Genomic DNA, 27,750 nt, shown 5'->3' with positions numbered 1-27,750 from the left:
ATGATTGGCTGACAGCAGTGGTATCAGACTGTATATCACTGGTATGATAACATGTATTTGTAATAGCAATAAGGCACCCTTGTGATATATGGCCAATATACCACGGCTAAGGACTGTGTCCACACACTCCATGTGCGTCGTTAGTTGTGGTATATTTGCCATGAACCACACCACCTCGGGCCTTATTGTTTAAATAACTGTTACCAATAATGTAGTTGATGTCATGTATTATAGATGACACCAAAGGGACCATTGTACCACGTTTGACTAAGTTGTTTCCTAGTATCTAAACTCTGAGTGGTCCACAATGGAGTTTTTAAAAATATGTCCAAAATATATTGTGGTGAGACTGTCTTTTCTTTCCAATCACCTCACTCTTCGGTCTTTTAAATGCCTTAATGTGATTCATACAGTTTCCTCCTGAAACACCTTTAACTCCTCCCACCTTTCCATATGTAACACCTGGCATATGAACCCGGGTCTCCCAACCAATGTTTTCGACCATGAAGAAATTCCCTCTTGGGCCGAGGGTTTTGAAGTTCGCAGGTGGGGGTACATAATCACGTGACCATAACCTAATGTCCGCTACATTCACCCCCTCCCCCACAAGAGACCTTACCAGGAAGCTGCATCCCAATATGGTGACCAGAGTATGGGCGAGTGGGTGTGTCTAAAGGAAAGTAGTGGGTGTGTCTAAAGGAAAGTAGTGGGCGTGTGGAAAGGAACGGGTGTGTCAAACTCTACTAGAGGTTGGACGGTTTTTATTGAGCTGTGTTTTGTCTTTTGTTTCTTAACATACAAATATTGTACTTTGACCTACAATACCATGAGAGTTAGGACTTCTGTTTTGAATCCAGAGGATGAGTCTGAGTCCTATTTCCATGTTAGTTTTACACAAATAACTGTACATTCCCAGTTATAAAACTGAGGGTAGGTATATACTATACTTGAGTATAGCTGTGGGGCTTACACAAGTCCGAATTTCTGACAGCCTAATTTTCTAGACCTCAACAACATTTTTAGACAACACTGCAGAACACCTCCCATATGCACACATACGCCGCTGTGGGCTTACCAGACACACATTTTACATCATTTTCAAGACAATGCAGCAGAACAAATATCACAATAAAATAAATCAATGTAGGCTTCCCAAGTGGTGCAACGGTCTAAAGGCACTGCAGACACCCTGGTTCGAATCCAGGCTGTATCACAACCGGCCGTGATTGGGAGTCCCATAGGGCGGCTCACAATTGGCCCAGCGTGGTCCGGGTTTGGCCGGTGTAGGCCGTCATTGTAAATAATAATTTGTTCTTAACTGACTTGCCTAGTTAAGTAACTAAAAATACTGCAGAACACACACATGAGAATATATAGGCCTCCTGCCTGTGGTAATATGAAGCACATATTCACATTACAAACTTGTTCTATGCTGTGAAGGTAAAGGGAAAACAATGTCCTACCTTGAGTTTTTAAAACCTCTCACAATGACTCTCCCCATGTCAAGTCCATTCAACTCCTGAGAGTCAACTTCTTGCTCGAATCCATGAGCGTGTATGTGACTGTGATATTTAACCTTCTAAGGCTGTTCTGAAGACTCTGGCTGTAGTGGCTATTTGTTTTTTTATTTTGAGTGTTAACATAGGTGTCCTCTTTAGCCTTGTCTTCAAGGCTTTCTGCCACCAAATGTGCCTTGGTTCAGGCATGTTCAAAAACCTTCTTTCTGAGGGCTCTTGTTTTTATATGTCTGAAGCATAGGATGTTAATTTACTGTACCTGCCACACACTCTTTTTGTAGTTTAATCTCTTCAGTCATTTCTAGACCGATGCTCCTTACCTTTTTGCATGTTGTACAGCCCAACTTTGAATTCTGCATGACAAGCTGTGGTTATACGTTTAGTTGTTGTTGAACTGCAAATTGCACCTGCTCCGAGCACTTCGTCAGTTGATGCACTGCCCCCCTCCCCCCCAGCTCCCCGTCTCCCTCTCCCGCTGAGTCTGACTCTCTAGTAGGCCTACTGGCAAGTGGAGGTGCCGGTGGTAATGCCCCTCAATCCTCTCCTCCGGCTCTGACAGTTCTCTGGCACGTTCTGGGTTGAATTCACCATGTTTCTCTGTTTTTTTGGACTTAAGAAAAGGCAATTGAATTTCACCTTTTTTTTTTTTGGTTTTCCCACGATTCAAATTTATTAGGGAGACGACTAGGTTACGTGATGTGATTTACATAGGGACCTGTTCACTAGCTGACCACCACTACCAAGACCTGTGTCAAGATCAGTTACTTACCCCACTGGTCCTCCCCATAACCTCTATGTACAATGAAAGAGAGCCGGTCTGGAATCAGTGTGGCAGGATAGGATGATTACATAGAAAGATCACTGCGCTTTTACATGATGGTCTTTCTGGGGGGCGGGAGGAATAACAAGGAGACAACTTGATTTAATGCTGACTGCTTTTATTAGAATGTCTACAGTGTGAACAGTGAAATAATTAATGAATCATGCTGTGAGAGGTACCGGATCTGGGCAAATAGGTGCCGGAACAAACAAAGTAAAATCTTCAAAGTAGCCACCCTTTGCCTTGATGACTGCTTTGCACCCTCTTGGCATTTTCTCAACCAGCATCATGAGGTAGTCACATGGAATGCATTTCAAGTAAAACCCCATTGGGCCAAGAAACACGAGCAATGGACATTAGACCGGTGGAAATCAAACAATTGTATTAGTCACATGCGCTGAATACAACAGGTATTGCAGTGAAATACTTACTTTCAAGCCCCTAACCAACAATGCAGTTAAAAAAATATGAATAAGAAATAAATGGAACAAGTAATTAAAGAGCAGCAGTAAAATAACAATAGCAAGACTATATACAGGGGGTCCCGATACAGAGTCAATGTGAGGGGGCACCGGTTAGTCGAGATAATTGAGGTAACATGTACATGTAGCTAGAGTTATTAAAGAGACTATGCATAGATAATAACAGAGAGTAGGAGCGGCGTATAAGAGGGGGTGGGCAATGCAAATAATCTTGGAGGTAGAAGGCTTGGAGGTAGAAGCTGTTTAGAAGCCTCTTGGACCTAGACTTGGCGCCCCGGTACCGCTTGCCATGCAGTAGCAGAGAGAACAGTCTATGACTAGGGTGGCTGGAGTCTTTAACAATTTTTAGTGTCTTCCTCTGACACCGCCTGGTATAGAGATCCTGGATGCCAGTGATATACAGGGCCATACGCACTACCCTCTGTAGTGCCTTGCGGTCGCAGGCAGTGATGCAACCAGTCAGGATGCTCTCGATGGTGCAGCTGTAGAACATTTTGAGGATCTGAGAACCCATGCCAAATCTTTTCAGTCTCCTGGGGAATAGGCTTTGTCATGCCCTCTTCACAACTGTCTTGGTGTGCTTGGACCATGTTAGTTTGTTGATGTGGACACCAATGAACTTGAAGCTCTCAACCTGCTCCACTGCAGCCCCATTGATGAGAATGAGGGCGTGTTCGGTCCTCCTTTTCCTGTAGTCCACAATCATCTCCTTAGACTTCATCACATTGAGGGAGAGGTTGTAGTCCTGGCACCAAACGGGTAGGTCTCTGATCTCCTCCCTATAGGCTGTCTCGTCATTGTCAGTGATCACTGTTGTGTTGGAGTCGTACCTGGCCGTGCAGTCATGAGTTTACAGGGAGTACAGGAGGGGACTGAGTACGCACCCCTGAGGGACCCTTGTGTTGAGGATCAGCGTGGCGGATGTGTTGTTACCTACTTTTACTACCTGTGGGCGGCCTGTCAGGAAGTCCAGGATCCAGTTGCAGAGGGAGGTGTTTAGTCCCAGGATCTTTAGCTTATTGATGAGCTTTGAGTGTTGAACGCTGATTTGTAGTCAATTAATAGCATTCTCACATAGGTGTTCCTTTTGCCTAGGTGGGGAATTGTGGAGTGCAATAGAGATTGCATCATCTGTGGATCTGATAGGGCGGTTTCCAAGTTGGAGTGGGTCTATGGTTTCTGGGATAATGGTGTTGATGTGAGCCATGACCAGCTTTCAAAACACTTCATGGCTACAGAGGTGAGTGCTACGGGTTGGTAGTCAGTTAGGCAGGTTACCTTAGTGTTCTTGGGCACAGGGACTATGGTGGCCTGGACAGGGAGAGGTTGAAAATGTCAGTGAAGACGTATGGTCACTGTTGGGGGGAGCATCATTGATGCACTTATTGATGAAGCCATTGACTGATGTGGTATACTCCTCGATGCCATCGGAAGAATCCCGGAATATATTCCAGTCTGTGCTAGTAAAACAGTCCTGTAGCTTAGTATTTGCTTCATCTGACCTCTTTTTAATTGACCGAGTCACTGGTGCTTCCTGCTTAAATTTTAGCTTTTAAGCAAGAATCAGGAGGATAGAATAATAGTCAGATTTGCCAAATGGAGGGCGAGGGAGAGCTTGGTTACACTTCTGTGTGTGGAGGAAAGGTGGTTGGTTGCACATTTAACATGCTGATAGAAATTTGTTAGAATGGATTTCAGTTTCCCTGCAATAAAGTCCTCGGCCACAAGGAGTGCCGCCTCTGGATTAGTGTTTTCCTATTTTCTTATGGCTAAATACAGCTCATTGAGGGCAGTCTTAGTGCCATTATCGGTCTGTGGTGTTATGTAGACAGCTACGAAAAATACAGATAACCCTCTCGGTTGATAGTGTGGTCTACTGCTTATCATTATATACTCCACCTCATGCGAGCAAAACCTGTCCAAATTTGAGATTTGGGGTTCCAACTGCCGTGTCTTTGTGAGATGCAGAGTAGGTGAACGGATGATCTCTGCATGTGTAGTTCCCACCGTGAAGCATGCAGGAGGTGTGATGGTGTGGGGGTGATTTGCTGGTGACACTGTCAGTGATTTTATTTAGAGTTCAAGGCACACTTAACCAGGACAATGACCCAACACACCTCTAAGCTCTGTAAGGGCTATTATATAAGAAGGAGAGTGATGGGGTACTGCATCAGATGACCTGGCCTCCACAATCACCCAACCTCAACCCAATTGAGATGGTTTGGGATGAGTCGGCCTGCAGAGGGAAGGAAAAGCAGCCAACAAGTGCTCAGCTGTCACGTTCTGATCTTAGTTCCTTTGTGATGTCTTTGTTTTAGTATGGTCAGGGCATGAGTTGGGTGGGCAGTCTATGTTATTTTTTCTATGATTTGGTATTTCTGTGTTTGGCCTGATATTGTTCTCAATCAGAGGCAGCTGTCAATCATTGTCCCTGATTGAGAACCATACTTGGGAAGCCTGTTTTCACCCTTGAGTTGTGCGTGATTATACTTTCTGTTTATATAATAATATATATCCCATTTAGCAGACGCTTTTGTCCAAAGCGACTTACAAGTCGGCTGGGGCCACTACTTTTACATATGGGTGGCCCTAGCGGGAAACGAACCCACGACGCTTGGCGTTGCAAGCGCCATGCTCTACCGACTGAGCCACACAGGACCCAGTGTGTGTTGCACCTGATGGAGCTGTTTCGGTTGTGCTTTTTAACATGAACAAGTACCACGCTGTGCTTTGGTCCTCACCTTCTTCCACCGACGACCGTCCCATCAGCATATGTGGGAACCCCTTCAAGACCGTTGGAAAAGCATTCCAGGTGAAGCTGGTTGAGAGAATGCCAAGAGTGTGCAAAGCTGTTAATTAGGCAAAGGGTGGCTACTTTGAAGAATCTAAAATATAAAACACTACAGGATTCCATGTGTTTTTTCATAGTTTTGATGTATTCACTATTATTCTACGATGTAGAAAATAGTAAAAACAAAGTAAAACCCTTGAATGAGTAAGTGTTCTAAAACTTTTGACCGGAAGTGTAAATGGTTATCAATATTAGTTATTTATTGTTTATGCTGCTTTTCTTACTTGAAATAAAATAATTTAAGCAAAACTAAATGGCCACGTAGCTACTGCCGGCCACATGATCGTGATACACATCAGGAATCACTTCCAAGTCGGCAGGCACAACACAGGAGCCCTTATTGCAGGCTTACTATCGACTCATATCCCAATCAGCCATGCAAAACTATCTCAAGTGGAAGCAAATCTGCCCAATTAGCTGATTCGGTTTCCATACATCCTCTCTCGAAACACCCACTCGCCCATACCCTGGTTGTCATATTGGGCTGCAGCTACCCATACCTGCCCCACGTTGGGCACCAATGTAACACGTGCCTCCCACGGGGGCAACCAAGGTCTTAGACCAAGAGTGAGCACACACACAGGTTTCTTTTTTAAGTTCGCAGGCAGGGCGACCTCATCACATGACAATGACTGACTCATGTCCGCTACTCATGCACTCCACCACAATGCCATGTTTAGTTAAATCCAACCAAACAGTATCTTTTGAGTGTGTGGTATTTATATCACCATGCCTTTCTTACTGGGACATAAAATAGACCTGGGTTTTTGGTTACTGAGGAAACGTTATCTGTATACTTCAGGGCTGCATGTTTAAAAAGTTATTGTTAACCTTCTATTTAACTAGGCAAGTCAGTTAAGAACACCATCTAATTTACAATGACAACCTACCAGGGAACTGTGGGTTAACTGCCTTGTTCAAGGGCAGAACGACAGATTTTTACCTTGTCATGTCAGGGATTCGATCCAGCAACCTTTCGGTTATTGGCCCAATGCTCTGACCACTAGGCTACCTGCTGCCCCAGGGGCTGTGCATACCTTGTTTAACATTAACACATGATGAACATACCCTCTCTGTCGTCCTCAGCTCTTCTTGTTCACTGACGGTGAGGTGAGGAACACCAAGGAAGTGCTGGATCTGGTGAAGGCAAATGCCGGCTCTCACAGGTGGGCCCACAATCACAGTTTCCCCTATCAATACCTAGCTATGGGAGCCCTGCTTTAAATAACTCTGTTACCACCCACCTGAAAGGTAAGGGACAGTTCAAAAATTACTGTTATGAGGGAGTTGTGCACAATAGGGGAGGATAGTGGTGTTTTTATTGGGCGTAGGGGAGGGTAGTAGTGTTTTTATTGGGCGTAGGGGAGGGTTGTGGTGTTTTTATTGGGCGTCGGGGAGGTAGTGGTGTTTTTATTGGGCGTAGGGGAGGGTTGTGGTGTTTTTATTGGGTGCAGGGGAGGATAGTGGTGTTTTTATTGGGCGTAGGGGAGGGTTGTGGTGTTTTTATTGGGCGTAGGGGAGGATAGTGGTGTTTTTATTGGGTGCAGGGGAGGTAGTGGTGTTTTTATTGGGCGTAGGGGAGGGTAGTGGTGTTTTTATTGGGCGTAGGAGAGGGTTGTAGTTTTTTTATTGGGCGTAGGGGAGGATATTGGTGTTTTTATTGGGTGGAGGGGAGGTAGTGGTGTTTTTATAGGGCGCAGGGGAGGGTTGTGGTGTTTTTATTGGGTGCAGGGGAGGTAGTGGTGTTTTTATTGGGCGTAGGGGAGGGTTGTGGTGTTTTTATTGGGCGTAGGGGAGGATTGTGGTGCTTTTTGGGGTGCACGGGAGGGTTGTGGTGTTTTTATTGGGCGTTAGGGGAGGATAGTGGTGTTTTTATTGGGTGCAGGGGAGGGTTGTGGTGTTTATATTGGGTGAAGGGTAGGGTTGTGGTGTTTTTATTGGGTGCAGGGGAGGGTAGTTGTGTTTTTATTGGGCGAAGGGGAGGTTGTGGTGTTTTTATTAGGTGCAGGGGAGGGTTGTGGTGTTTTTATTGGGTGCAGGGGAGGGTTGTGGTGTTTTTATTGGGCGTATGGTAGGGTTGTGGTGTTTTTATTGGGCGTAGGGGAGGGTAGTGGTGTTTTATTGGGCGTAGGGGAGGGTTGTGGTGTTTTTATTGGGCGTAGGGGAGGGTTGTGGTGTTTTTATTGGGCGTAGGGGAGGGTTGTGGTGTTTTTATTTGGCGTAGGGGAGGATTGTGGTGTTTTTATTGGGCGTAGGGGAGGGTTGTGGTGTTTTTATTTGGCGTAGGGGAGGGTTGTGGTGTTTTTATTGGGCGTAGGGGAGGGTTGTGGTGTTTTTATTGGGCATAGGGGAGGGTTGTGGTGTTTTTATTGGGCGTAGGGGAGGGTTGTGGTGTTTTTATTGGGCGTAGGGGAGGGTTGTGGTGTTTTTATTGGGCGTAGGGAGGGTTGTGATGTTTTTATTGGGTGCAGGGGAGGGTTGTGGTGTTTTTATTGGGCGTAGGGGAGGGTTGTGGTGTTTTTATTGGGCGTAGGGGAGGATAGTGGTGTTTTTATTGGGTGCAGGGGAGGGTTGTGGTGTTTTTATTGGGCGTAGGTGAGGGTTGTGGTGTTTTTATTGGGCGTAGGGGAGGGTTGTGGTGTTTTTATTGGGTGCAGGGGAGGTTGTGGTGTTTTTATTGGGCGTAGGGGGAGGTTGTGGTGTTTTTATTGGGTGCAGGGGAGGGTTGTGGTGTTTTTATTGGGCGTAGGGGAGGGTTGTGGTGTTTTTATTGGGCGTAGGGGAGGGTTGTGGTGTTTTTATTGGGCGTATGGGAGGTTGTGGTGTTTTTATTGGGCGTAGGGGAGGTTGTGGTGTTTTTATTGGGTGCAGGGGAGGGTTGTGGTGTTTTTATTGGGAATAGTGGAGGATAGTGGTGTTTTTATTGGGTGCAGGGGAGGGTTGTGGTGTTTTTATTGGGCACAGGGGGAGGGTTGTGGTGTTTTTATTGGGTGCAGGGGAGGGTTGTGGTGTTTTTATTGGGCGTAGGGGAGGGTTGTGGTGTTTTTATTGGGTGCAGGGGAGGGTTGTGGTGTTTTTATTGGGCATAGTGGAGGATAGTGGTGTTTTTATTGGGTGCAGGGGAGGGTTGTGGTGTTTTTATTAGGCACAGGGGAGGGTTGTTGTGTTTTTATTGGGTGCAGGGGAGGGTTGTGGTGTTTTTATTGGGTGTAGGGGAGGGTTGTGGTGTTTTTATTGGGCGTAGGGGATGGTTGTGGTGTTTTTATTGGGCGTAGGGGAGGGTTGTGGTGTTTTTATTGGGTGCAGGGGAGGGTTGTGGTGTTTTTATTGGGCATAGTGGAGGATAGTGGTGTTTTTATTGGGTGCAGGGGAGGGTTGTGGTGTTTTTATTGCGCACAGGGGAGGGTTGTGGTGTTTTTATTGGGTGCAGGGGAGGGTTGTGGTGGTTTTATTGGGCGTAGGGGAGGGTTGTGGTGTTTTTATTGGGCGTAGGGGAGGGTTGTGGTGTTTTTATTGGGCGTAGGGGAGGGTTGTGGTGTTTTTATTGGGCGAAGGGGAGGGTTGTGGTGTTTTTATTGGGTGCAGGGGAGGGTTGTGGTGTTTTTATTGGGTGCAGGGGAGGGTTGTGGTGTTTTTATTGGGTGCATGGGGAGGGTTGTGGTGTTTTTATTGGGCACAGGGAGGGTTGTGGTGTTTTTATTGGGTGCAGGGGAGGGTTGTGGTGTTTTTATTGGGCGTAGGGGAGGGTTGTGGTGTTTTTATTGGGTGCAGGGGAGGGTTGTGGTGTTTTTATTGGGCGTAGGGGAGGGTTGTGGTGTTTTTATTGGGTGCAGGGGAGGGTAGTGGTGTTTTTATTGGGCGTAGGGGAGGGTAGTGGTGTTTTTATTGGGCGTCGGGGAGTGTTGTGGTGTGTTTATTGGGTGCAGGGGAGGTAGTGGTGTTTTTATTGGGTGCAGGAGAGGTAGTGGTGTTTTTATTGGCCGTAGGGGAGGGTAGTGGTGTTTTTATTGGGTGCACGGGAGGGTAGTGGTGTTTTTATTGGGCGTAGGGGAGGGTAGTGGTGTTTTTATTGGGCGTAGGGGAGGGTTGTGGTGTTTTTATTGGGTGCAGGGGAGGGTTGTGGTGTTTTTATTGGGCGTAGGGGAGGGTAGTGGTGTTTTTATTGGGTGGAGGGGAGGTAGTGGTGTTTTTATAGGGCGCAGGGGAGGGTTGTGGTGTTTTTATTGGGTGCAGGGGAGGATTGTGGTGTTTTTTTGGGGTGCACGGGAGGGTTGTGGTGTTTTTATTGGGCATAGGGGAGGATTGTGGTGTTTTTATTGGTCGTAGGGGAGGATAGTGGTGTTTTTATTGGGTACACGGGAGGGTAGTGGTGTTTTTATTGGGCGTAGGGGAGGGTAGTGGTGTTTTTATTGGGCGTCGGGGAGGGTTGTGGTGTTTTTATTGAGCGTTAGGGAGGATAGTGGTGTTTTTATTGGGTGCAGGGGAGGATAGTGGTGTTTTTTGGGGTGCACGGGAGGGTAGTGGTGTTTTTATTGGGTGTAGGGGAGGTAGTGGTGTTTTTATTGGGCGTTAGGGGAGGGTTGTGGTGTTTTTATTGGGCGTAGGGGAGGGTTGTGGTGTTTTTATTGGGTGTAGGGGAGGTAGTGGTGTTTTTATTGGGCGTTAGGGGAGGGTTGTGGTGTTTTTATTGGGCGTAGGGGAGGGTAGTGGTGTTTTTATTGGGTGCAGGGGAGGTAGTGGTGTTTTTATTGGGCGTAGGGGAGGGTAGTGGTGTTTTTATTGGGTGCAGGGGAGGTAGTGGTGTTTTTATTGGGCGTAGGTGAGGATAGTGGTGTTTTTATTGGGTGCAGGGGAGGGTTGTGGTGTTTTTATTAGGCACAGGGGAGGGTTGTGGTGTTTTTATTGGGTGCAGGGGAGGGTTGTGGTGTTTTTATTGGGTGCAGGGGAGGTAGTGGTGTTTTTATTGGGCGTAGGGGAGGGTAGTAGTGTTTTTATTGGGCGTAGGGGAGGGTTGTGGTGTTTTTATTGGGCGTCGGGGAGGTAGTGGTGTTTTTATTGGGCGTAGGGGAGGGTTGTGGTGTTTTTATTGGGTGCAGGGGAGGATAGTGGTGTTTTTATTGGGCGTAGGGGAGGGTTGTGGTGTTTTTATTGGGCGTAGGGGAGGATAGTGGTGTTTTTATTGGGTGCAGGGGAGGTAGTGGTGTTTTTATTGGGCGTAGGGGAGGGTAGTGGTGTTTTTATTGGGCGTAGGAGAGGGTTGTAGTTTTTTTATTGGGCGTAGGGGAGGATATTGGTGTTTTTATTGGGTGGAGGGGAGGTAGTGGTGTTTTTATAGGGCGCAGGGGAGGGTTGTGGTGTTTTTATTGGGTGCAGGGGAGGTAGTGGTGTTTTTATTGGGCGTAGGGGAGGGTTGTGGTGTTTTTTTGGGGTGCACGGGAGGGTTGTGGTGTTTTTATTGGGCGTTAGGGGAGGATAGTGGTGTTTTTATTGGGTGCAGGGGAGGGTTGTGGTGTTTATATTGGGTGAAGGGTAGGGTTGTGGTGTTTTTATTGGGTGCAGGGAGGGTAGTTGTGTTTTTATTGGGCGAAGGGGAGGTTGTGGTGTTTTTATTGGGTGCAGGGGAGGGTTGTGGTGTTTTTATTGGGTGCAGGGGAGGGTTGTGGTGTTTTTATTGGGCGTATGGTAGGGTTGTGGTGTTTTTATTGGGCGTAGGGGAGGGTAGTGGTGTTTTATTGGGCGTAGGGGAGGGTTGTGGTGTTTTTATTGGGCGTAGGGGAGGGTTGTGGTGTTTTTATTGGGCGTAGGGGAGGGTTGTGGTGTTTTTATTTGGCGTAGGGGAGGATTGTGGTGTTTTTATTGGGCGTAGGGGAGGGTTGTGGTGTTTTTATTTGGCGTAGGGGAGGGTTGTGGTGTTTTTATTGGGCGTAGGGGAGGGTTGTGGTGTTTTTATTGGGCATAGGGGAGGGTTGTGGTGTTTTTATTGGGCGTAGGGGAGGGTTGTGGTGTTTTTATTGGGCGTAGGGGAGGGTTGTGGTGTTTTTATTGGGCGTAGGGGAGGGTTGTGATGTTTTTATTGGGTGCAGGGGAGGGTTGTGGTGTTTTTATTGGGCGTAGGGGAGGGTTGTGGTGTTTTTATTGGGCGTAGGGGAGGATAGTGGTGTTTTTATTGGGTGCAGGGGAGGGTTGTGGTGTTTTTATTGGGCGTAGGTGAGGGTTGTGGTGTTTTTATTGGGCGTAGGGGAGGGTTGTGGTGTTTTTATTGGGTGCAGGGAGGGTAGTGTTGTTTTTTTGGGCGTAGGGGAGGTTGTGGTGTTTTTATTGGGTGCAGGGGAGGGTTGTGGTGTTTTTATTGGGCGTAGGGGAGGGTTGTGGTGTTTTTATTGGGCGTAGGGGAGGGTTGTGGTGTTTTTATTGGGCGTATGGGAGGTTGTGGTGTTTTTATTGGGCGTAGGGGAGGTTGTGGTGTTTTTATTGGGTGCAGGGGAGGGTTGTGGTGTTTTTATTGGGAATAGTGGAGGATAGTGGTGTTTTTATTGGGTGCAGGGAGGGTTGAGGATTTTTTATTGGGCGCAGGGGAGGGTTGTGGTGTTTTTATTGGGTGCAGGGAGGGTTGTGGTGTTTTTATTGGGCGCAGGGGAGGGTTGTGGTGTTTTTATTGGGTGCAGGGGAGGGTTGTGGTGTTTTTATTGGGCATAGTGGAGGATAGTGGTGTTTTTATTGGGTGCAGGGGAGGGTTGTGTTTTTTTTATTAGGCACAGGGGAGGGTTGTTGTGTTTTTATTGGGTGCAGGGGAGGGTTGTGGTGTTTTTATTGGGTGTAGGGGAGGGTTGTGGTGTTTTTATTGGGCGTAGGGGATGGTTGTGGTGTTTTTATTGGGCGTAGGGGAGGGTTGTGGTGTTTTTATTGGGTGCAGGGGAGGGTTGTGGTGTTTTTATTGGGCATAGTGGAGGATAGTGGTGTTTTTATTGGGTGCAGGGGAGGGTTGTGGTGTTTTTATTGGGCACAGGGAGGGTTGTGGTGTTTTTATTGGGTGCAGGGGAGGGTTGTGGTGGTTTTATTGGGCGTAGGGGAGGGTTGTGGTGTTTTTATTGGGCGTAGGGGAGGGTTGTGGTGTTTTTATTGGGCGTAGGGGAGGGTTGTGGTGTTTTTATTGGGCGAAGGGGAGGGTTGTGGTGTTTTTATTGGGTGCAGGGGAGGGTTGTGGTGTTTTTATTGGGTGCAGGGGAGGGTTGTGGTGTTTTTATTGGGTGCATGGGGAGGGTTGTGGTGTTTTTATTGGGCACAGGGGAGGGTTGTGGTGTTTTTATTGGGTGCAGGGGAGGGTTGTGGTGTTTTTATTGGGCGTAGGGGAGGGTTGTGGTGTTTTTATTGGGTGCAGGGGAGGGTTGTGGTGTTTTTATTGGGCGTAGGGGAGGGTTGTGGTGTTTTTATTGGGTGCAGGGGAGGGTAGTGGTGTTTTTATTGGGCGTAGGGGAGGGTAGTGGTGTTTTTATTGGGCGTCGGGGAGTGTTGTGGTGTGTTTATTGGGTGCAGGGGAGGTAGTGGTGTTTTTATTGGGTGCAGGAGAGGTAGTGGTGTTTTTATTGGCCGTAGGGGAGGGTAGTGGTGTTTTTATTGGGTGCACGGGAGGGTAGTGGTGTTTTTATTGGGCGTAGGGGAGGGTAGTGGTGTTTTTATTGGGCGTAGGGGAGGGTTGTGGTGTTTTTATTGGGTGCAGGGGAGGGTTGTGGTGTTTTTATTGGGCGTAGGGGAGGGTAGTGGTGTTTTAATTGGGCGTAGGAGAGGGTTGTAGTGTTTTTATTGGGCGTAGGGGAGGATATTGGTGTTTTTATTGGGTGGAGGGGAGGTAGTGGTGTTTTTATAGGGCGCAGGGGAGGGTTGTGGTGTTTTTATTGGGTGCAGGGGAGGATTGTGGTGTTTTTTTGGGGTGCACGGGAGGGTTGTGGTGTTTTTATTGGGCATAGGGGAGGATTGTGGTGTTTTTATTGGTCGTAGGGGAGGATAGTGGTGTTTTTATTGGGTACACGGGAGGGTAGTGGTGTTTTTATTGGGCGTAGGGGAGGGTAGTGGTGTTTTTATTGGGCGTCGGGGAGGGTTGTGGTGTTTTTATTGAGCGTTAGGGAGGATAGTGGTGTTTTTATTGGGTGCAGGGGAGGATAGTGGTGTTTTTTGGGGTGCACGGGAGGGTAGTGGTGTTTTTATTGGGTGTAGGGGAGGTAGTGGTGTTTTTATTGGGCGTTAGGGGAGGGTTGTGGTGTTTTTATTGGGCGTAGGGGAGGGTTGTGGTGTTTTTATTGGGTGTAGGGGAGGTAGTGGTGTTTTTATTGGGCGTTAGGGGAGGGTTGTGGTGTTTTTATTGGGCGTAGGGGAGGGTAGTGGTGTTTTTATTGGGTGCAGGGGAGGTAGTGGTGTTTTTATTGGGCGTAGGTGAGGATAGTGGTGTTTTTATTGGGTGCAGGGGAGGGTTGTGGTGTTTTTATTAGGCACAGGGGAGGGTTGTGGTGTTTTTATTGGGTGCAGGGGAGGGTTGTGGTGTTTTTATTGGGTGTAGGGGAAGGTTGTGGTGTTTTTATTGGGCGTAGGGGATGGTTGTGGTGTTTTTATTGGGCGTAGGGGAGGGTTGTGGTGTTTTTATTGGGTGCAGGGGAGGGTTATGGTGTTTTTATTGGGCATAGTGGAGGATAGTGGTGTTTTTATTGTGTGCAGGGGAGGGTTGTGGTGTTTTTATTGGGCACAGGGGAGGGTTGTGGTGTTTTTATTGGGTGCAGGGGAGGGTTGTGTTGTTTTTATTGGGCGTAGGGGAGGGTTGTGGTGTTTTTATTGGGCGAAGGGGAGGGTTGTGGTGTTTTTATTGGGTGCAGGGGAGGGTTGTGGTGTTTTTATTGGGCGTTGGTGGAGGGTTGTGGTGTTTTTATTGGGCGTAGGGGAGGGTTGTGGTGTTTTTATTGGGTGCAGGGGAGGGTTGTGGTGTTTTTATTGGGCATAGGGGAGGGTTGTGGTGTTTTTATTGGGTGCAGGGGAGGGTTGTGGTGTTTTTATTGGGCGTTGGTGGAGGGTTGTGGTGTTTTTATTGGGCGTAGGGGAGGGTTGTGGTGTTTTTATTGGGCGTAGGGGAGGGTAGTGGTGTTTTTATTGGGTGCACGGGAGGGTAGTGGTGTTTTTATTGGGCGTAGGGGAGGGTAGTGGTGTTTTTATTGGGCGTAGGGGAGGGTTGTGGTGTTTTTATTGGGTGCAGGGGAGGGTTGTGGTGTTTTTATTGGGCGTAGGGGAGGGTAGTGGTGTTTTTATTGGGCGTAGGGGAGGGTTGTGGTGTTTTTATTGGGTGCAGGGAGGGTTGTGGTGTTTTTATTGGGCGTAGGGGAGGGTAGTGGTGTTTTTATTGGGTGGAGGGGAGGTAGTGGTGTTTTTATAGGGCGCAGGGGAGGGTTGTGGTGTTTTTATTGGGTGCAGGGAGGATTGTGGTGTTTTTTTGGGGTGCACGGGAGGGTTGTGGTGTTTTTATTGGGCATAGGGGAGGATTGTGGTGTTTTTATTGGTCGTAGGGGAGGATTGTGGTGTTTTTATTGGGTACACGGGAGGGTAGTGGTGTTTTTATTGGGCGTAGGGGAGGGTAGTGGTGTTTTTATTGGGCGTCGGGGAGGGTTGTGGTGTTTTTATTGAGCGTTAGGGAGGATAGTGGTGTTTTTATTGGGTGCAGGGGAGGATAGTGGTGTTTTTTGGGGTGCACGGGAGGGTAGTGGTGTTTTTATTGGGTGTAGGGGAGGTAGTGGTGTTTTTATTGGGCGTTAGGGGAGGGTTGTGGTGTTTTTATTGGGCGTAGGGGAGGGTTGTGGTGTTTTTATTGGGTGTAGGGGAGGTAGTGGTGTTTTTATTGGGCGTTAGGGGAGGGTTGTGGTGTTTTTATTGGGCGTAGGGAGGGTAGTGGTGTTTTTATTGGGTGCAGGGGAGGTAGTGGTGTTTTTATTGGGCGTAGGGGAGGGTAGTGGTGTTTTTATTGGGTGCAGGGGAGGTAGTGGTGTTTTTATTGGGCGTAGGTGAGGATAGTGGTGTTTTTATTGGGTGCAGGGGAGGGTTGTGGTGTTTTTATTAGGCACAGGGGAGGGTTGTGGTGTTTTTATTGGGTGCAGGGGAGGGTTGTGGTGTTTTTATTGGGTGCAGGGGAGGTAGTGGTGTTTTTATTGGGCGTAGGGGAGGGTAGTAGTGTTTTTATTGGGCGTAGGGGAGGGTTGTGGTGTTTTTATTGGGCGTCGGGGAGGTAGTGGTGTTTTTATTGGGCGTAGGGGAGGGTTGTGGTGTTTTTATTGGGTGCAGGGAGGATAGTGGTGTTTTTATTGGGCGTAGGGGAGGGTTGTGGTGTTTTTATTGGGCGTAGGGGAGGATAGTGGTGTTTTTATTGGGTGCAGGGGAGGTAGTGGTGTTTTTATTGGGCGTAGGGGAGGGTAGTGGTGTTTTTATTGGGCGTAGGAGAGGGTTGTAGTTTTTTTATTGGGCGTAGGGGAGGATATTGGTGTTTTTATTGGGTGGAGGGGAGGTAGTGGTGTTTTTATAGGGCGCAGGGGAGGGTTGTGGTGTTTTTATTGGGTGCAGGGGAGGTAGTGGTGTTTTTATTGGGCGTAGGGGAGGGTTGTGGTGTTTTTATTGGGCGTAGGGGAGGATTGTGGTGTTTTTTTGGGGTGCACGGGAGGGTTGTGGTGTTTTTATTGGGCGTTAGGGGAGGATAGTGGTGTTTTTATTGGGTGCAGGGGAGGGTTGTGGTGTTTATATTGGGTGAAGGGTAGGGTTGTGGTGTTTTTATTGGGTGCAGGGGAGGGTAGTTGTGTTTTTATTGGGCGAAGGGGAGGTTGTGGTGTTTTTATTGGGTGCAGGGGAGGGTTGTGGTGTTTTTATTGGGTGCAGGGGAGGGTTGTGGTGTTTTTATTGGGCGTATGGTAGGGTTGTGGTGTTTTTATTGGGCGTAGGGGAGGGTAGTGGTGTTTTATTGGGCGTAGGGGAGGGTTGTGGTGTTTTTATTGGGCGTAGGGGAGGGTTGTGGTGTTTTTATTGGGCGTAGGGGAGGGTTGTGGTGTTTTTATTTGGCGTAGGGGAGGATTGTGGTGTTTTTATTGGGCGTAGGGGAGGGTTGTGGTGTTTTTATTTGGCGTAGGGGAGGGTTGTGGTGTTTTTATTGGGCGTAGGGGAGGGTTGTGGTGTTTTTATTGGGCATAGGGGAGGGTTGTGGTGTTTTTATTGGGCGTAGGGGAGGGTTGTGGTGTTTTTATTGGGCGTAGGGGAGGGTTGTGGTGTTTTTATTGGGCGTAGGGGAGGGTTGTGATGTTTTTATTGGGTGCAGGGGAGGGTTGTGGTGTTTTTATTGGGCGTAGGGGAGGGTTGTGGTGTTTTTATTGGGCGTAGGGGAGGATAGTGGTGTTTTTATTGGGTGCAGGGGAGGGTTGTGGTGTTTTTATTGGGCGTAGGTGAGGGTTGTGGTGTTTTTATTGGGCGTAGGGGAGGGTTGTGGTGTTTTTATTGGGTGCAGGGGAGGTTGTGGTGTTTTTATTGGGCGTAGGGGAGGTTGTGGTGTTTTTATTGGGTGCAGGGGAGGGTTGTGGTGTTTTTATTGGGCGTAGGGGAGGGTTGTGGTGTTTTTATTGGGCGTAGGGGAGGGTTGTGGTGTTTTTATTGGGCGTATGGGAGGTTGTGGTGTTTTTATTGGGCGTAGGGGAGGTTGTGGTGTTTTTATTGGGTGCAGGGGAGGGTTGTGGTGTTTTTATTGGGAATAGTGGAGGATAGTGGTGTTTTTATTGGGTGCAGGGGAGGGTTGTGGTGTTTTTATTGGGCACAGGGGAGGGTTGTGGTGTTTTTATTGGGTGCAGGGGAGGGTTGTGGTGTTTTTATTGGGCGTAGGGGAGGGTTGTGGTGTTTTTATTGGGTGCAGGGGAGGGTTGTGGTGTTTTTATTGGGCATAGTGGAGGATAGTGGTGTTTTTATTGGGTGCAGGGGAGGGTTGTGGTGTTTTTATTAGGCACAGGGGAGGGTTGTTGTGTTTTTATTGGGTGCAGGGGAGGGTTGTGGTGTTTTTATTGGGTGTAGGGGAGGGTTGTGGTGTTTTTATTGGGCGTAGGGGATGGTTGTGGTGTTTTTATTGGGCGTAGGGGAGGGTTGTGGTGTTTTTATTGGGTGCAGGGAGGGTTGTGGTGTTTTTATTGGGCATAGTGGAGGATAGTGGTGTTTTTATTGGGTGCAGGGGAGGGTTGTGGTGTTTTTATTGGGCACAGGGGAGGGTTGTGGTGTTTTTATTGGGTGCAGGGGAGGGTTGTGGTGGTTTTATTGGGCGTAGGGGAGGGTTGTGGTGTTTTTATTGGGCGTAGGGGAGGGTTGTGGTGTTTTTATTGGGCGTAGGGGAGGGTTGTGGTGTTTTTATTGGGCGAAGGGGAGGGTTGTGGTGTTTTTATTGGGTGCAGGGGAGGGTTGTGGTGTTTTTATTGGGTGCAGGGGAGGGTTGTGGTGTTTTTATTGGGTGCATGGGGAGGGTTGTGGTGTTTTTATTGGGCACAGGGGAGGGTTGTGGTGTTTTTATTGGGTGCAGGGGAGGGTTGTGGTGTTTTTATTGGGCGTAGGGGAGGGTTGTGGTGTTTTTATTGGGTGCAGGGGAGGGTTGTGGTGTTTTTATTGGGCGTAGGGGAGGGTTGTGGTGTTTTTATTGGGTGCAGGGGAGGGTAGTGGTGTTTTTATTGGGCGTAGGGGAGGGTAGTGGTGTTTTTATTGGGCGTCGGGGAGTGTTGTGGTGTGTTTATTGGGTGCAGGGGAGGTAGTGGTGTTTTTATTGGGTGCAGGAGAGGTAGTGGTGTTTTTATTGGCCGTAGGGGAGGGTAGTGGTGTTTTTATTGGGTGCACGGGAGGGTAGTGGTGTTTTTATTGGGCGTAGGGGAGGGTAGTGGTGTTTTTATTGGGCGTAGGGGAGGGTTGTGGTGTTTTTATTGGGTGCAGGGGAGGGTTGTGGTGTTTTTATTGGGCGTAGGGGAGGGTAGTGGTGTTTTAATTGGGCGTAGGAGAGGGTTGTAGTGTTTTTATTGGGCGTAGGGGAGGATATTGGTGTTTTTATTGGGTGGAGGGGAGGTAGTGGTGTTTTTATAGGGCGCAGGGGAGGGTTGGGGTGTTTTTATTGGGTGCAGGGGAGGATTGTGGTGTTTTTTTGGGGTGCACGGGAGGGTTGTGGTGTTTTTATTGGGCATAGGGGAGGATTGTGGTGTTTTTATTGGTCGTAGGGGAGGATAGTGGTGTTTTTATTGGGTACACGGGAGGGTAGTGGTGTTTTTATTGGGCGTAGGGGAGGGTAGTGGTGTTTTTATTGGGCGTCGGGGAGGGTTGTGGTGTTTTTATTGAGCGTTAGGGAGGATAGTGGTGTTTTTATTGGGTGCAGGGGAGGATAGTGGTGTTTTTTGGGGTGCACGGGAGGGTAGTGGTGTTTTTATTGGGTGTAGGGGAGGTAGTGGTGTTTTTATTGGGCGTTAGGGGAGGGTTGTGGTGTTTTTATTGGGTGCAGGGGAGGGTTGTGGTGTTTTTATTGGGCGTAGGGGAGGGTAGTGGTGTTTTTATTGGGTGCAGGGGAGGGTTGTGGTGTTTTTATTGGGCATAGGGGAGGGTTGTGGTGTTTTTATTGGGTGCAGGGGAGGGTTGTGGTGTTTTTATTGGGCATAGGGGAGGGTTGTGGTGTTTTTATTGGGTGCAGGGGAGGGTTGTGGTGTTTTTATTGGGCGTTGGTGGAGGGTTGTGGTGTTTTTATTGGGCGTAGGGGAGGGTTGTGGTGTTTTTATTGGGCGTAGGGGAGGGTAGTGGTGTTTTTATTGGGTGCACGGGAGGGTAGTGGTGTTTTTATTGGGCGTAGGGGAGGGTAGTGGTGTTTTTATTGGGCGTAGGGGGAGGGTTGTGGTGTTTTTATTGGGTGCAGGGGAGGGTTGTGGTGTTTTTATTGGGCGTAGGGGAGGGTAGTGGTGTTTTAATTGGGCGTAGGAGAGGGTTGTAGTGTTTTTATTGGGCGTAGGGGAGGATATTGGTGTTTTTATTGGGTGGAGGGGAGGTAGTGGTGTTTTTATAGGGCGCAGGGGAGGGTTGGGGTGTTTTTATTGGGTGCAGGGGAGGATTGTGGTGTTTTTTTGGGGTGCACGGGAGGGTTGTGGTGTTTTTATTGGGCATAGGGGAGGATTGTGGTGTTTTTATTGGGTACACGGGAGGGTTGTGGTGTTTTTATTGGGCGTTAGGGAGGATAGTGGTGTTTTTATTGGGTGCAGGGGAGGATAGTGGTGTTTTTTGGGGTGCACGGGAGGGTAGTGGTGTTTTTATTGGGTGTAGGGGAGGTAGTGGTGTTTTTAATGGGCGTTAGGGGAGGGTTGTGGTGTTTTTATTGGGCGTTGTGGAGGGTTGTGGTGTTTTTATTGGGTGTAGGGGAGGTAGTGGTGTTTTTATTGGGCTTAGGGGAGGGTAGTGGTGTTTTTATTGGGTGCAGGGGAGTTAGTGGTGTTTTTATTGGGCGTAGGGGAGGATAGTGGTGTTTTTATTGGGTGCACGGCAAGGTAGTGAGCAATGTCCCTTCCAAGCTGCACGCGAAAATCAGATTTCCTCTTGCTGATCATTGTCTGCAACCGGCTCTGATCGTAGTGTAATGAGACGGGCAGGGAGAGGGAGCGCAGCTCACCTTTCTGGCCCGTAGCCCTGCGTGGCATCCACTGTGCCACAAAACATGCTGCAGTGGTAAAGATGATATCCACATTTATAAACACAGGGTCGCTACTGGTATTTGTGGTGGAAATCATTATTTTTGCATTAATACTGAATATGTGTACATGTGGACAAATATAAAAGGGGATGGTCATGTGAAAATATTTTAAAACATTGGGAACTCTAAAGGGTTTCAATAGAGTTTGTTACAGAGGCCATTGCACCTGTCTGGAAAGTAAAGCCATCTTTGTCTACAAGGTTCTAACCACTGGTCTTTTTGACTCAAAAGATTCATTGTTAAACTGAATCTAATGTAAACCTATGGGCAGCAGAGTGGGAGATTATATAAATTAGGGGTTTTTCACCCCTGTGAGAAAACAAAAGCTTCTGTATTGATGATTCTTCCTGAACAGTTATGTTTTAATTCAGTCATCCCACAAGCACAAGAGAACGATACGAGTGATTTGTTTGATCGCCTTATTTTGGTATTTGACAACAACAATAATACTGTTTTCCTGGGTGTGTCCCTGCCAGGTGCTTCTCCTTTGGGATTGGAGAGGGGGCCAGCTCTGCTCTCATCTTTGGGGTGGCCAAGCAGGGTGGAGGGCACGCACAGTTTATCACAGGACAGGACAGGATGCAGCCCAAAGTAAGAGAGTAAGAGGGTGGGAAAGTGTGTGTGTGCATATGTAAAGAGGGCTGTATTGGTTAGAAATGTGTTTTCATCACCTGCCTTCTTCTCTACCGCTTCTTCTCTCTCCCTCTTCCCTCCCTCCCTTAGGTGATGCAGTCCCTGCGGTTTGCCCTGCAGCCGGCTGTGGTGAACATCTCAGTCAAGTGGAATGTCCCAAAGGGGGTGTCTGTCACACCTCTGTCTCCACCAATCAGAGTGCTCTTCCAGGGTCAAAGGGCACTGCTGTATGCCCAGCTCACTGGGAAGGTTAGGGCTCTGCCTTCTCCTGTTATGAGTGTTGATATTGTTTACGTCAATGTTCAAAGGGCACTGGAAAGGTCATAACTATTTGTTTGGTCAAGGTCCACGTGTTTCACTCAACCCCATATTTCCTTGTTTTCTCTCTATATCGTTCTGTCTCTCTGTCTTTCTCTTTCCCTATCTCCTTATCTCAGAGCTCAGGGGACACAGAGGGCTCAGTGACAGTGGCGTACAGCCTGGCTGAGCAGCCTGTTGAGAACCAGCTGAGCTTCAGTCTCAAGCCTGCAGAAGACACCGGGTAAAAACAGCACTGTTTTTACTGTTTACGGTGTACAGGCCTTGGTCAGATACATTAAGGGAATGTGCCACCACTTACAGACAAGACTGCCATGACGCTCCATTAACAGAAACAGTGCCAGCACTACTAATGCATTTCATCTATGTTGTATGATTTACACATTTAGTAGGTACCCCCATCCCATCATCAATCCTCCTCTCTTAATCTCTCTATCTCTCCTCTACCCCACTCCACCATCTTAATCTCCCTATCCCTTCTCTCCCCCACTCCACCATCTTAATCTCTCTATCCCTCCTCTCCCCCACTCCGCCATCTTATTCTCTCTATCCCTCCTCTCCCCCACTCCACCATCTTAATCTCTCTATCCCTCCTCTCCCCCACTCCGCCATCTTAATCTCTCTATCCCTCCTCTCCCCCACTCCGCCATCTTAATCTCTCTATCCCTCCTCTCCCCCACTCCGCCATCTTATTCTCTCTATCCCTCCTCTCCCCCACTCCGCCATCTTAATCTCTCTATCCCTCCTCTCCCCCACTCCACCATCTTAATCTCTCTATCCCTCCTCTCCCCCACTCCACCATTTTAATCTCTCTATCCGTCCTCTCCCCCTCTCCACCATCTTAATCTCTCTATCCCTCCTCTCCAGACTGACTGTCCACAGGCTGGGGGTTCGAACCCTGATCCGCTCCCTGGAGATGGAAGAGAGACAGGGGTATGGGAAGAAAAAGGGAGTGAAAGAGAAGGTGGTAGAGCTCAGCGTCCAATCAGGAGTGAGCAGTGTCTTTACTGCCTTCATTGCTGTCCACAAAGTAGATGGAGAGGCTGTGCAAGGACCAATGCTACGCAGACAAGTCCCCACGCCAAGTGTGTGTGTGTCTGTGAAACAACGGCATCAGTGTAAGGAAATGATTTTATGCAGATATTATGTAAACAGCAAAACATATATGTATAAAATGTTTACATTTTATTTCAATAGGCAAGTCAGTTAAGAACAAATGATAATTTACAATGAAGGCCTAGGAACAGTGGGTTAACTGCCTTGTTCAGTGGAAGAACAACAGATTTTTACCTTGTCAGCTCCGAGATTCGATCTAGCAACCTTTTGTTTAAGCTCTAACCACTATGCTTCCTGCTGCCCCAAATAAATAAGTGGTAACCCCAGCTGCAGTGTCACAAACGGTGCCCTCTGCACATGTAAGCCTCAGTTTTTAGTTATAAATGTGTTCTGTGTGTTTTCCTTTGTTTGTAACCCAGTGACCTGTGTGTTTCTTTCTCAGCATTGTTAAAAAGCGCAATGTCCAGTAGGATGGTGTGTGGTGCGGCTATGAACAGGTCTATGCTCACAAAGATGAGTTTCGATGTCCAAGCTGATCAAGGTCAAGGTCAAAGATTCTTACAAGGATCAAGGCCAATGTATGGCAAAATGAGAAGGCGTCAAAGATCTGAGCCTCGAAGCACTGGTCAGTCTATTTGGTTAAGAAACCAATTGCATGACTCCTGCTCCTGCCTCTATTTCAATATGCTTCCTACCACTATTATGAGTTAATAATATTTTGACTGAACCCTGTTAATACGATCCCTGTTCATATATATTTAGATTGTGATCTGATGGGTTCATGTTTAAAGGCTGCATGTTTTGATGAAACTACATGTCTTTATTCATTTCAGGTCCAATTCAAATGATAATTACATTTGACAATCCAGAATCCAGAATTGACAATACACATTTTATGTATTATTTTCCTTTTCACATCATGGCTTTTACAGAAATGTTGGAAAGAACATTGTAAATGTTGAATTATTTTGGGTATTGAATTGTAATATTGAATGGTGATCTGCTATTGATAGACTTTTTTTGTGGATGGGAATGTACAAAACAAACATTACCCATTTACATTAGTATTCTGGTTTGGAGACCTGAATTATTAGACTGTGACCAAGACTCTTGCAAAGGGTTAATATCTGTGTTATCCTCATTTCAAGTACAATTCCCATGTGAATAACAGTTTGATACTCCCCAAAGTGTATCTATTTATTGTTATTGTATTACTCAAGCCCAGTACAAGGACTTTACCACTGTTTTTAGGGTTTGGGTTTGGGTGACCCAGTTAGCCACTGGTGCTATAATGTTTAGGTATTAGGTAAAAACCGTTTTGGTCAGTTGTTGTTGTCCTGTCCCATCAGACTTAGACTGTCCAGCCACAGCCTCTAATCCTGTGAAGGACCCTCTCCTCCAGCTGATCTCCCTCCAGAAGGCCTCTGGTTTCTGGGTCCTGGAGGCAGCATTGGCTGAGGTACTGGGGAAGACTGAGGAGGAAGTGGCCAAGCCAAAGCCTGCACCGGTAGGTCCACAGAAATAAACTGAGACTCAGCAATATGAGCGTGCTGCAAGACTCTGCACTCACACAGACTATCTGCACATATATTCTGTAGAATGACCATCAGCTCTGGACAACGGCATGATGACCATTGAACTGAATCTCACCATGATTCCCATGTCTCAGTATCCTTATCTTCTGCCTGTTTCCTCGTTTTCTCATCATCTCTCTCTTTCTCTTTCCCTTACTCTCTTTTTCTGTGTGTCTGTCTGTCTGTCTGTCTGTCTGTCTGCCTGTCTGTCGCTCTCTCTCTGTCTGTCTGTCTGTCTGTCTGTCTGTCTGTCTGTCTGTCTGCCTGTCTGCCTGTCTGTCGCTCTCTCTCTGTCTGTCTGTCTGTCTGTCTCTCTGCCTGTCTGTCGCTCTCCCTCTGTCTGTCTGTCTGTCTGTCTGTCTGTCTGTCTGTCTGTCTGTCTCTCTCTCTCTCTGTCTGTCTGTCTGTCTCTCTCTCCCCGTCTGTCTTTCTGTCCCTTTCTCTCTCTCTCTCTCTCTCTCTCTCTCTCTCTCTCTCTCTCTCTCTCTCTCTCTCTCTCTCTCTCTCTCTCTCTCTCTCTCTCAGGTGGACCAGGAGGTGTGGGCCACGGTTCTAGCCCTGGTATGGCTCTATGGGTTCAAGATGGAGGCTCAGGAGGAGTGGCAGTTTCTGGCCATGAAGGCAGTATCATGGATCCAGGCTCAGAAAGGTAGCTATAGCTCACTCTCAAAGTGATGGCATCTAAAATTTTGGCCTTCATCTAACCTGATTGGAAATAAATAGTTTCGGTGAAAGCAATTTCCTGGTTGGGATCCACTGTACTACTTAAATGACAAATATTTGTATTTTGAGTATAATCATTCACAATACAATGTTGGTGGTATTTTGTCTTCTAACAAGTGTTTGAAGATACATTTTGCCCACCCTTGTCCCCATGATTCCACAATATAGTGATACCTGTCCTGGTGATGTGTGTTTCAGCGGCCAGTGTGTCCGAGTGTGTCCAGGCTGGAAACATCCTTCTGGGTTGCCAGGTGCTGAAAGACACATTGGGGCTCTGAGAGGTTCACACTGCCTGTCCTCTTTCTGTCCCCCACGCTCCTGCTACTCTGTCTGGGGTCAGATATACACACAACCCAACCTGCTCCTGGTCCCCTCAAAGCAACATGGTGGAACTAGCTACTGTCCCGGTCTGAACAAGCCTAATTATCAACCTCTCACCTATATTAGCCTACTGTCATTTAATGTAGGGGCACTTATGTATCTCAATGTATTGGTTGTTATTAACATATCAACATGAATCTATGTATTACATATACAGCTATACTTGTTAGACTTTGCTTTGGTTATCAATTCAATAGGCTACTGGAAACAATGTGTTAACTGTACTTGTCATCACTATCCAAAATGCTTGGTAAAATGGAAAGCTAGATGAGTGCCTTTCCGAGTGCCTTTACTGTGTAATCATGTAACACTGTCTATATTCATGCATTTCCTCATATTTTACCACTGTACTTTAAAATCATGTGATAAAATCAATGATATTCTGCATGTTGATTGTTCATTTTATCTGTTTTATTTAATTTAAATTTTTAGCCCTTTTTCTCCCCAATTTCGTGGTATCCAATTGTTTAGTAGCTACTATCTTGTCTCATCGCTACAACTCCCGTACGGGCTCGGAAGAGACGAAGGTTGAAAGTCATGCTTCCTCCGATACACAACCCAACCAAGTCGCACTGCTTCTTAACACAGCGCACATCCAACCCGGAAGCCAGCCACACCAATGTGTCCGAGGAAACACTGTGTACCTGGCAACCTTGGTTTCGCGTGCACTGCGCCCGGCCCGCCACAGGAGTCGCTGTTGTGCGATGAGACAAGGATATCCCTACTAGAGGCTAGAAGACAACATTGAATATATAATACTGCCTTTATAATACTTGAAGGCAGAATTATTCACAGAGACACACTATGTTGACTCCCCAGTTCCTTTACTGTATCCTGAGAAGCTCACCACCTACTTGTTGCTTAGTAATACTGGGCCTTTTCCCCCATCTACAGATACAAGACAGGAAAACATCTCTGTACTACAGCAACGTCTCTGTCGCTCCAGCCATTCCCTCGCTGCATGTCTCAAATCAAATCATATTTTATTGGTCACATACACATATTTAGCAGATGTTACAGTGGGTGTAGCGAAATGCTTGTGTTCCTAGCTCCAACAATACAGTAATATCTAACAATTTACAATACACACATCTAAAAGTAATGGAATTAAGAAATATATAAATATTTGGATGCGCAATGTCAGAGTGGCATTGACTAAGATACAGTAGAATAGAATACAGTATATTTCATATGAAATGAGTAAAGCCGTATGTAAATATAAATAAAGTGACTAGTGTTCCATTATTAAAGTGACCAGTGATTCCATGTCTATGTATATAGTGCAGCAGCCTCTACGGTGCAGGGTTAAGTAACCAGGTGATAGCTGGGTAGTGATGGCTATTTAACAGTCTGATGGCCTTGAGATAGAAGCTGGTTTTCAGTCTCTCGGTCCCAGCTTTGATGCACCTGTACTGACCTCGCCTTCTCGATGATAGCGGTGTGAACAGGCCGTAACTCGGGTGGTTGATGTCTTTGATGATCTTTTTGTCCTTCCTGTGACATCGGGTGCCATAGGTGTCCTGGAAGGCAGGCAGTGTGTCCTTGGTGATGCGTTGGGCAGACCGCACTACCCTCCGGAGAGCCCTGCGGTTGCGGGCAATGCAGTTGCCATACCAGGCGGTGATATAGCCCGACAGGATGCTTTGTTGTGCATCTGTAAATGTTTGTGGGGGTCTTGGGAGACAAGCTGAATTTCTTCAGCCTCCTGAGGTTGAAGAGACACTGTTGCGTATTCTTTACCACACTGTGTGCGTGTGTGCACTATTTCAGATTGTCTGTGATGTATACACTGAGGAACTCGAAGCGTTTCACCTTCTCTGCGGTCCCGTCGATAGGGGCGCGCTCCCTCTGCTTTTGCCTGAAGTCCACGATCAGCTCCTTGGTTTTGTTGACATTGAGGGAGAGGTTATTTCCCTGCCACCACTCCACCAGGGCCCTCATCTCCTCCCTGTAGGCTGTATCATCATTGTTGGTTATCAGGCCTACTACTGTTGTGTAGTCTGCAAACTTGATGATTGAGTTGGAGGCATGCGGGACCACGCAGTCATGGGTGAACAGGGAGTACAGGAGGGGGCTGAGCACGCACCATTGTGGAGCCCCTGTGTTGAGAATCAGTGAAGTGGAGGTGTTGTTTCCCAACTTCACGACCTGGGGGCGGCCCGTTGGAAGTCCTGGACCCTGTTGCACAACGCGGGTTCAGACCCAGGGCCCAGAGCTTAATGATGAGCTTGGAGGGTACTATTGAAGGCTCAGCTATAGTCAATGAACAGCATTCTTACATAGGTATTTCTCTTGTCCAGATGGGATAGGGCAGAGTGCAGTCTGGATCTATTGGGGCAATATGTAAATTCAAGTGGGTCTAGTGTGTCAGGTAAGATAGAAGTGATATAATCTTTAACTAACCTCTCAAAGCACTTCATGATGACAGAAGTGAGTGCTACGGGGCGATAGTCATTTAGTTCAGTTACCTTTGCTCTCTTGGTTACAGGAACAATGGTGGACATCTTGAAGCAAGTGGGGACAGCAGACTGGGATAAGGAGAGATTGAATATGTCCGTAAACTCTCCAGCCAGATGGTCTGCGCATGCTCTGAGGACGAGGCCAGGGAGGCCGTCTGGGCTGGCACTCTTCAGAGGGTTAACA

At 47.4% G+C, this 27,750-nt stretch overlaps 1 protein-coding gene across 1 annotated transcript in view; it reads left to right on the top strand.

Moving 5' to 3' along the window:
• Nucleotides 1-25,494, top strand: part of LOC135546637 (von Willebrand factor A domain-containing protein 5A-like) — a 51,385-nt gene extending 25,891 nt beyond the window's left edge. Inside the window, exons 10-18 of the mRNA XM_064975227.1 lie at nucleotides 6,757-6,836; nucleotides 20,899-21,013; nucleotides 21,146-21,304; nucleotides 21,493-21,596; nucleotides 22,241-22,491; nucleotides 22,872-23,054; nucleotides 23,779-23,936; nucleotides 24,529-24,652; nucleotides 24,925-25,494. Coding sequence (XP_064831299.1) covers nucleotides 6,757-6,836; nucleotides 20,899-21,013; nucleotides 21,146-21,304; nucleotides 21,493-21,596; nucleotides 22,241-22,491; nucleotides 22,872-23,054; nucleotides 23,779-23,936; nucleotides 24,529-24,652; nucleotides 24,925-25,004 — 1,254 coding nt within the window. The 3' untranslated portion in view covers nucleotides 25,005-25,494. The remainder of the gene's footprint in view (nucleotides 1-6,756; nucleotides 6,837-20,898; nucleotides 21,014-21,145; nucleotides 21,305-21,492; nucleotides 21,597-22,240; nucleotides 22,492-22,871; nucleotides 23,055-23,778; nucleotides 23,937-24,528; nucleotides 24,653-24,924) is intronic.
• The last annotated feature ends 2,256 nt before the right edge of the window (nucleotides 25,495-27,750 follow it).

The sequence above is a fragment of the Oncorhynchus masou genome, chromosome 9 (assembly GCF_036934945.1).
Source record: "Oncorhynchus masou masou isolate Uvic2021 chromosome 9, UVic_Omas_1.1, whole genome shotgun sequence".
Classification (NCBI taxonomy): domain Eukaryota; kingdom Metazoa; phylum Chordata; class Actinopteri; order Salmoniformes; family Salmonidae; genus Oncorhynchus; species Oncorhynchus masou.
Note: the sequence above shows the minus strand (reverse complement) of the source record. Positions and strands in the feature narration are given on the sequence as shown.